Genomic DNA, 10,365 nt, shown 5'->3' on the forward strand with positions numbered 1-10,365 from the left:
ACGATCACAAGCTGTAATTTCCATTGAGCAGTACTAAGTTAGCTGCATTGTTCAAATAGACTCATTGTGCAGCAGTTAGTTGGATATATTTCAGACTACACTGTTCAATGGGACTGAGGGACACATGCAGTTGCCAGTTGCAGTTAGTTGGAAGTATTTCATACTGGTTTGTTCAATTAGCTACTGTGTTCAATGTTACTCATTGTGTTTCAGTTAGTTGGATGTATTTAGTAGTAATCTAGTTTTAAGAATCCACTGTACAGCCATAGAAAAGTAGTTATTTAGATGTATGTCTGACCACACTGTTTAATGGGGTTCAACAGTTAATGAGAGATCATGAGATGGTGTACTGTACGTTTCTTTTTTATAACTAAAAGTCCATCACAATGTTTCCGAATTCTTAATAACCATTGGGTTGGCCTGTACTCTAGTCTACAACCATCCATAATTTGATGGATTTTCTTTTTATCTGTTATAACTGTAAATACTTCTAATTCAGTATCATTTATTAATCGCCAGGTATCTTGTCCGGTGAGTTCCAGTGTCTTTGATGGTTGCCATGATACCAGCCTGTTTTGGCTTAGTTTCCGTTTCTCTTTTGTGTTATTTTGCATGGAGTATCTATGTCAGCATTTTGAATCTCTCATGTTTTTTTCTTATTTATATCAATTTATCATGAAATAAAATTTTATAAAGCATTATTTAGTGTTGTTTTGATGCGTCGAAATAATGTAAATGTAATTTAAATATTGGTGAAGTATGTGGTGTAAGAAAGATATAGATATTGACAGATAAGTTACGTTTTTACTAGTGTACGATATGACACTTCGTAATGATATCAATTTTTGGCGTCTTTATTCAAACATTGCATTTTATGTGCTTATGATTAAGTTGCTGTACGTTTGTGCGCATGCTATGATAGCGTACCAGTTTCAGTTATGAAGGGTCGTGAGACGGAAAGCACACAACCTTTGGGCTCTACCAAAATCAAAAGAAAAACAATCACAAATTAATTTTCATGTAAGTTAAAAATCATGATTGGAAATAACAATAGAATCCGACAACATATAGTGCCGTTACTACGTTGTCCGTCCCCACCTTCAAATTTCTTACCATTTAACGTAGATAGATTGTTCCTTTAATGAAATAAATCTTATAAAGCTCTATTTAGCGATGTTTTCTATATCTACATGAGGACCGTAGTAACAACTATCGCGATACGCCTGTTGTCATTTTGTATCAGTGAATTCTAGATCACTTATCTAAATAGATAATATTGGACAAGAAAAAATTATTCTCCTTCAGTTGCATCAGCACAACAACAAATTTTTAATCTTACGCGATTTAACCTAGATCAGATACCTGTCATAATTTTATTACAAAGAAAAGTGTAAAGATTCATATAATCTTATTTATTTTGTCTGCCTCTTATAGCAATCTTGAAAGTTAATGATGGTGTAGCTAGAAACTGCCAGAGAAGGTTAACCCTAGTTTTGGAAAATCAATAAGGGTTAGCTCACGAAAAGTTTAAAGCTCGTTCCAAGCTATGGTTTCCGCATAAAAAATGAAAAGAGCACTTTGTTGAGCATCTTCTAAACACAAACAAGCTTCGACAGGGACTCGAACTCTGGACCCCAAAGTTGCCAGACGAGTGCGCAGCCCACTGGGCCGCCGAGACCTAGGGTTAGGAAGGCTAAACCCTAGGGTTAAGACTAGTTTTTGAAAATCAATTAGGGTTAACTCAGGAAAGGGTTAAAGCTCGTTCAATCTATGGTTTCCGCATATGAAATGAAAGAGCACTTCGTTGCGCATCTTCTCAACACAAAATGGTCCGGATAAAAGAATAAAATAGGGATTTAAATGGGCCCAGAACCATTGTTACCCCAGTGGGCCCAAAGGGGTTAATAAAAGTGGACGATTTGGTTTCAGCTCTGGCAAGTCCATGCTAGCTTTCACAGACCACTTTGGTATACTTAAAATGGTAGAAGAGACGCTGTTAGACTTAGCAAAAAAAATTTTGTTGGTAAAACTTCGTCAGGGACTCGAACCCAGGACCCCAAAGTTGCAAGGCGAGTGCGCAGCCCACTTGGTCGCCCAGACCTGGGGTTAACCCTAGCTTGACACGAGGCCAGTCTAAGAGTGATTGTTGGCATTCTGCTCGTAAGGAAAAAATAACATCATCTAACTTTGGCAAGATCTTAAAGCGTAAAGGTACCACTGAACCAGATGCACTATTGAAAGACCTGTGTGGTTATAGAACTTTTTCTAATGAGTATGTGGAGTTTGGTCGAAAACATGAGGCTGCTGCAAGAAAGACAATGTGGACTAATTGTTAACACTGAATTCCCACACTTAGGAGCTAGCCCTGATGGTCTGGTTTACTGCACAGAGTGCAAACCTGTTGGCCATTGAATATTGGAAATAAAGTGCCCAGCATCAATGGAGTGGAGGATGTTAACACCTCATGAATGTGTAAAAGATTTTTGTTACCTTAAAAATGAGGCAGAGGTCAAATTGAAAGAAAGTCACAATTACTACTTTCAAGTGCAGGGTCAGATGGCAATCTCAGGAAAGAAATGATGCGATTTTGTTGTGGACCTGTAGTGGGGCGGTATCAGTTCACAGGATAATGTTTAATCCAGATCTGTGGATTGACATTCGTGATAAATTAAATGTTTTTTACAGGGAATCATTCCTTCCTGAACTATTTAGTGCACGTGTGTTGAGAGGACTCGTGTTATTTCCATAAATCCACATGTAAATATTCAATGTTTTATAGTTATTGCCCTTGACTCAATACAAACACATCAAGTCTGATATAGATAGGTAGTTTTCATTTAATCTTGATGATACTCGACTTTGTATTCATATGCTATTAAGAAATATTTATTTTTACAATTTATGTGATGTCTAAATCTTCACTAGTATTTTTGCATAGCAAGTCTTGTTTTTATTGTTACTTGTTTAAGTTGTTCGCAATTGTTTAAGTTATATAATATCAGATTTATATTCTTCAATTGTCACATGCAGCCCTCGCAAATATCATTGAAATCAAAGGGAGACAATTTATTTGCAACAGCTAGTCCAGTTTGAAGTAGTTAAATATTAGTATTTTCTTGTTGGACCTATTCCATAATAAATACTTTTTAAAGGCAGATGACAACTGTTTTTATTTTTCAAATGTTATGTTAACATGTAGATGGGATACTCAACTTGTTTGTTTTGCGTGTTCTTTGCACAAACACAAGCAATTCTCAATATTTTAATATTGAATCAACTTTTGCCATAAAAACAAATTTAGATATTTAATTTAAATATAACAATCACATATCTATGGAATGTTGCACATTATTATATAATTAAACAGCTGAGAGCCTGATTTCCACTTGAATAGATAATTTATTTTAGATTTCTCTGACATCTTTAACATAGACAAGCCAAGTAAACAATTTGATGGTTATGGAAGCACCCACAAGATCAAAGGTCATATGATGCTAGGTCATAACCTACAAGTTTTTTTACTGGGTTAGTTATTATTAAGGAAGTCAGAGATATCTTAAAGGGATTGTAAAGAGGTTTTCTAAATTTTTAATGTGAATTGGGACATCAATTTGCAACATTCAAATTTTCAATCAGATGTCTGTGGTTCCTGCAACTAAGTGTTTGATGATGTCACTAATCGCGAATGACCTTAAGTGATAAAGATAAAGTATACTTTGCGATTAGTGACGTCATCAAACATTAAGTTTTAGTGGAATTGTAGGAACTACGGACGTCTGATTGAAAATTGGATTGGTGCAAATTGATGCTATCAGTTTTCCCGATACACATTAAAAATTTATAAAACCTCTTTACAATCCCTTAAAACAAATTCTTGATTGAAGCTGAAACCGTATATATAAATAAGAATATTCCAGATCAATCAGAAGATCTAAATCTACTTTCTGGAACCAAAGGGGGTTGTAAGTTTGTTAATCTTGCACATAATCGCCATATCTTTGATGCCTGATTAGCCATGGTGATGGGAATGACACCTTGTGCAATTCGGAAATTCTTGATCCTTTCCATCTGGCGCTCTACGTGAATGCGTGCATTTGCAATGCCTTTTGTTCTTTTAACACCCTGTTTAGAAAATTTCACTTGCTTTTTCTTAAATGGGGGTATAATCAAATTTATTCCTCTGGGGGTGGTCAAATCAGATATGGTGAAGCCCTTATCAGCCATAATAGAATCTCCTGGTTCACAGAGTTCAACTAACCCACTTTCTATGGTGAGTTGCTTGTCACTAATACTCCCACACCAAAGATCTGATACATAAGTGACAATGCCAGCTGGACTAATTCCTATTAAAGATTTCCAGGTCATATGTGATTTGTAGTCACTGTACATCAAAGATTTTAACTTTAATGATGAAGGTGTCTCCGTTCGAATCTCTGTAGCATCTATGATGACTCTTGTCGTCGGAAACTTATCTTTAAAAATTTCAGGCATATTGCTATCTATGACATCTCTGCTGGGCCACATGACAAGAACAGATAACTGATTATCTAGATAATCAATCCACCTATTGAAAATATCGCCACATGTTGTTGTTGATATACGAAATCTATATGCTAAGTCCTCTAACAGCAGACCCAATCTAATTCGCCTAAGGACCATAAAAAACTCATTTATACAACGTAAAATGCGGGGCCGATCACCGCATCCATAGTTTGATCCACTTCCCCTTATTGTTCTCTCCTCTGCATCAGATTTTATCTCGTCAAACAAAGCATCAAACGTGTTGCCATCTGGAATTCCTGTATAAAATAAAACTTTCTGTGCATCTGATTTGATGTCATCATAAGTTAATATGGGAAGGGACACAGATAATTCCATTTACAGTCTGACACTCAACATCTTGAAAACAAGAAACTAAACAACCACCTTCTGTTTGAGTTCTAATTGATCTAGTACTTGATGGTGATGTTTGAATATACTGATTCCTGATAGTAGAATGGTTTTTAACATCTGGTTGTCCCAAATAATCATGGACTCGCAGGGATGTATCTAACATTGATCCAGAAGTAACAAACCCGTGTTCACTGTTTGATGATGCCTCACTGTCAGAACTGATACTAATATCTTGTTCATTGGCCGAAATAACTAAAACCTCGTTATCTTCATGGTTTTCATCTATTTTCTGAAAACAAGACGGTTCAAATAATTAAGGAATTGTTTTCCTTTTCCAGTTTTAAAATGATGCCACAGTAAGTTCTATCTTTATTGGCGCGGTACAGGTATTAGATGCATGCAATTCAGAAACCATGCAAAGGGAAAGTGTCATGGCATCAGGTAATTAAAAAAAGAGTATGTTCCTGGCTAGAATCAGAATGGGTCTACCTACATCTACAGGGCATCATTGGCCATGGCTTGGCCAATTGCAATGCCAATCAAAGTGGTCCTAGTAGTAGGCCTAGTCATGGTAGTTAAAGACAGGAGGGACAAAGTCAAAATCTAGTAATCATAATTCAATCAAAGTCATATTAGTTTAGATCTAGGCCTACCAGTATAAATTAAACAAATTCACATAAAAAGAAATTGGCAAAACGAGATTCAGAAATGACAAAGGCCAGAGAAAAAAACGAAAATCTTACCGAAGTTCTAGGTGTTATAGTTTTATGTTGGTGTGGACTATAAACACAACGTTCAGGAGGACAGCTTTACTCAGAATGAATATTATACAATAATGACATGCGCAATAGACCGTACAATAAGTTACGTCACGCGAGTGGTTATCACATGATACAACATCCCCCTGTTTTTGTAAGATAACATTAATATTTAAGGTTTGAATTGTTCAATATTTAAATAAATATATTGGTCTTTGTAACGACTTGGTGTTTTTATTTCACGTCCAGATCTCGACTTCACATATTGATGTTCTGATGAAGGGCGCGTAGTGGTTTGTCTTCTTCCGTTGTACTGTTGGTTGGTGGAATTATTGGATTCGATTCTAGACCGTTGTGATTTCCATGCAACGGTTGGGCAATGGTTGGAGTTGGTTGGGGTAGTGCAAATCTTACTGTTTTAACTGGTTTTGGAAAGGTGTTATAACTTAACAGTGTTGGCTGTGGTTGTGTTGATGCTCGTTGATGCACTTCCCGTAACTGAGATCTATTACGTCGGACTGTGGTTCCTAAACTCGTCCTGACGATATATGATCTGGGTGGGTGTAGTAGCTTTTCAACAATATGACCTGGAGTCCATGTTTTCGACCTGTGGCCAATTATGCGGACCGGCTGGCCGGAAAATAGACGAGGCAATTCAGTTGGCAAGGAATGACTGTCATGATGGACTTTCATGATTTTGCTTCCTGTTGATTAGATAGGATCGTTTTTCTTCTATCTTTGGACTCGGGGTCTGGTGAGAGGGTAAGGTGGTACGAATGGGTCTACTCAAAAGGATTTCGGCTGGTGAAGATAAGTTATGATCAACCGGAGTAGCTCTTAGATGTAGAAGTGCTTTATCGATATCTTGTTGACTTTTGATACATTTTTTGATGATAGACTTCACTGTTCCAATTGTACGCTCTGCCATGCCATTTGACTGTGGAAAATGTGGAGAGGAAGTAGTGTGTTTTATCCCCCAGTCATTGCAGAATTGTTGGAACTCTCGTCCAGTGTACTGTGGACCATTGTCGCTAACGATTTCTTCCGGTACACCAAAAATCGAACATCTCTGCTGTAACAGATGCACTGTTGATTGAGTTTATCAGCTCCTTGATTATTGGGTATTTGCTGAAGTAATCAACAACTAACAGGAAATGTCTTTCGCTGATTTGAAAAAAATCGGTTCCAAGTTTTATCCATGGAAAAGGTGGTACATCATGTGGTTGGAGTGGTTCGGACTTTAGGTTGGAATTCTTGACATTGGTCGCAGTTGCGGATCATCTTCTCGATATCTGCATTGATATTAGGCCAATAGATGGATTCTCGAGCTAATTTCCTAGTTTTCTCTATACCTTGGTGAGATGCATGAAGTTGGGAGAGAATATCAGCTTGCAGGGTCTTTGGAATAATTATCTGTCGGCCTTTGAAGATAATTCCTGATGTGACAGCTAACTGGTCTCTGTATGACCAGTATGGTCGCAGCTCACGGGTCAACCCTTTTATCGTGTCCGGCCACTCCATAAGAATAGTCTCACGAAGTGCGTTGAGTACAGGATCAGCAGTTGTCTCGCTTCGTAGTTGATCTTGTTTCGATGTCTATGTACACTATCAATTACAAGCGTTTCGACACGTTCATCTAGAGGTATTTCACTTGAATTCTTTGGGTTTGGTAGTCTGCTAAGGGTATCTGGTATGACTAGTTCTGGACCAGGTTTGTAGACTAGATCAAAATCGTAGCCGGCTAGTTTCAAAAACATGCGCTGAAGCCGAGGTGGTGCACTGGTAATTGGTTTCTGGTGGATCATCACAGGTGGTTTGTGATCGGTGATGACTGTAAAGCGCCTGCCATACAGATAGACATGAAAACGATTAATACCATGCACCAAGGCAAGAGCTTCTCGTTCGATGTTTGAATAGGCTGCTTGAATTGGCGTTAAGGATTTTGAGGCAAAGGCAATTGGCTTTTCCTGTAGTAGTGCTGCTCCAAGTCCTTTTTAACTAGCATCTACTTCAAGAATGAGAGGTTTACTGACATCGTAGTAGGAAAGGCAAGACTCGGTAGTGATGAGCGATTTCACTCTCTCAAAGCAGGTTTGATGATCTTCTGACCATTCAAATGGTACATCTTTTCGGGAGAGGCTGGCTCTCGGAACTATAGTTTGGTATATATGAACTGAGGTAGGTCATCATTCCAAGAAATCGTTGAAGAACTTCTTTGGTTTGAGGAGTAGGCATTCTTTGGATATCACGTATCTTATCAGGGTCGGGTATGATGCCGCGATCTGTGTACAGTGGTATCTCTTTGCAGTTGATGATACATTTGTCCGAATTGAATACAATTCCTTTCTCTACTGCTCGGAACATGAGATTCAACAGATGTTCGTCATGTTCTGCCTTGCTGGATCCAAAAACACAGACATCAGCAATTCCAACAACTCCTTTAAGTCCTAGGATTTCATCCATGCGTTGTTGGAAGATGTCTTGGCTGATAGACAAACAAAAAGGTAGACGTGTCCAGCAGTATCGTCCAAAGGGTGTACGGAATGTGGTTAGCTATCTTCATCTAAGGGTACGGACCAGTATCCTGCCTTGGCATCGAGTTTGGAGAACACATTCGCAGATGCGAATGCTGGGTTGAGTTCTTGGGGTTGGTATCTTATGAGGGCAACGTTTGAGTGCGTTGTTAAGTCGCTGTGGATCAAGGCATGCTCTTATTGTGCCGTCACGTTTCCTGGCATACACCATACTGGAGCACCAATCTGTGTGTTCCGTCATTTTCCGTATGACTCCAATCTTCTCCATCCGATCTAGTTCTTCTTTGATGGGTTCCTTCATGTGGATGCTACATTTTCTTGGTGGATCGATGAATGGCTCAGCATCCTCCTTCAAGAATAATTTAGCTGGATTCTTCAGGTTCCCAATTCTGTCGAACTGATCCGGAAAACGTTCCTTGAGATCCGCTATTGATTCAATTGGTTTCTGTGAGGTAGTCTGTGACGATCCAATTTCATCACAATTGATTGTAACAAGTCGAAGTGTTTCACAGGTGGGCAGACCTACAATGGCAGGTCCGGGGACATCAACCACATAGAATAGGATATCTTCAAACTGCGATTGTTTGAAACTACAGGAAAGTTTCAATGTCCCATGACAAGTGATTGATTGACCATTGTAGGCCAGGAGACGCAATTTGCCAATTGGTTTAAGGATGGATTTCGTGGACATATCTCCATATATTTGACGGAATGTTCTGATTGGTAAAGTGTTTCCGGAAGCACCCGTGTCCACCTTGAGAGTCAAGTTCTGACAATCTTGGACCTCTAAACTGTAAAGTTGTAAATGCTTCATTGCGCACCGACTCCTGGTCAATAGAGTCAAGGCATTGGTTAGAGACAGTTATGGAATAGTATGACATAGAAAAAAATTATCACAATAAGAGTCTATATTGTCAACATTTTCATCTGTGCTGCCAGGGCGATGAGATTGTCTTTTGAAGTTTCTGTTTCGCTTCTGTGATGGTTTCCTAGAATGTTTGGGGTTGTCGCGACCTCTTGATTTTGGTCGACCCCTGGAGTTTCCATCACGTTTCGATTTTCTGCAAAACTTCTGCCAGTGTCCTTTATTACCACAGTATCCACATGTATCTTGGTATGCAGGGCATTCCTTAAACTTGTGGTTCAGACCGCAATTTTGGCAAGGTTTGGTGGATCCTTTTGTTACAGAACTAATAGTTTGTGAGGATGTGACTGGTTTGTGAAGATGTTCTATCTGTTGGTGTCCTGCCGCCAGAGCTTCATATTTCCTGCCTTCGACAAGAGCTTCTGTAAGGGTGTACTCTTTATCTTTGCCCAAAAGGTCTCTTCTGAAGGATTCGAATGGGGTACTTGCTATTAGCAGTTCGAGAATTCTTTCTTGCAACTCAGCGTTTTCGAAATCACATTTTAGAGCCAAGGTTTTACATCGTGTTACGAAATTGTCAATATTTTCACCTGGTTCTTGGCGAAACTGCATCAGCTCCAAACGATGAACTCGAAAATTGACATGAAGTTTCAACTGTTTCTCGAACAACTCCCATAGTGTGGCAGGTATCTTCAATTCATCCTCCGATAAACCAGACGCATTCAATCGGCGAAGTCCTTCGTTTCCGATTCCATGTTTTATCTTCAAGGAAATCTTTTCATTGTCTGTAATTCCTTCATCGGCACAATATAGAAGAATTGTTTGTTTGAACAACGAGAATGTTTCTGCAACATCAGGGTGTGACCAATCCATCTCCGGAATGCGAGACATGATGAAAACAATAAATTCAACAGTCAAAAGCAAGTGCATGTGTGAAGAACAGTCACGTGGTACGATAAAATCCGTGCACGCTGGAATGTTCGATATGGTTATCCAGTCTTTTTCACACAAGCACACCGTCACTGTTTCACTTATTTTGTTGATATTTCCATCGGCAATTCTGTCAGGAATAGTATCCTTGACTTCTTGTTGCTGTGTAGAATACTAAACCGTATGGTACAAAGGAATACTTCAAACCATTTCTGACACCATGTTATAGTTTTATGTTGGTGTGGACTTTTATGTTGGTGTGGACTATAAACACAACGTTCAGGAGGACAGCTTTACTCAGAATGAATATTATACAATAATGACATGCGCAATAGACCGTACAATAAGTTACGTCACGCGAGTGGTTATCACATGATACAACAAT

The 10,365-nt window shown here is 38.7% G+C and overlaps 1 protein-coding gene across 1 annotated transcript; it reads right to left on the minus strand.

The window, feature by feature from the left end:
* Positions 1 to 3,960: 3,960 nt before the first annotated feature.
* On the minus strand, positions 3,961 to 4,683 carry LOTGIDRAFT_96811 (hypothetical protein; the record flags this gene model as incomplete). The annotated part of the gene is made up of 1 exon (XM_009063457.1): positions 3,961 to 4,683. A coding segment is annotated over one exon (723 nt), but the record flags the coding sequence as incomplete, so codon positions are not given.
* Between the last annotated feature and the right edge of the window lie 5,682 nt (positions 4,684 to 10,365).

The sequence above is a fragment of the Lottia gigantea genome, assembly GCF_000327385.1.
Source record: "Lottia gigantea unplaced genomic scaffold LOTGIsca_58, whole genome shotgun sequence".
In the NCBI taxonomy this organism is placed as follows: domain Eukaryota; kingdom Metazoa; phylum Mollusca; class Gastropoda; family Lottiidae; genus Lottia; species Lottia gigantea.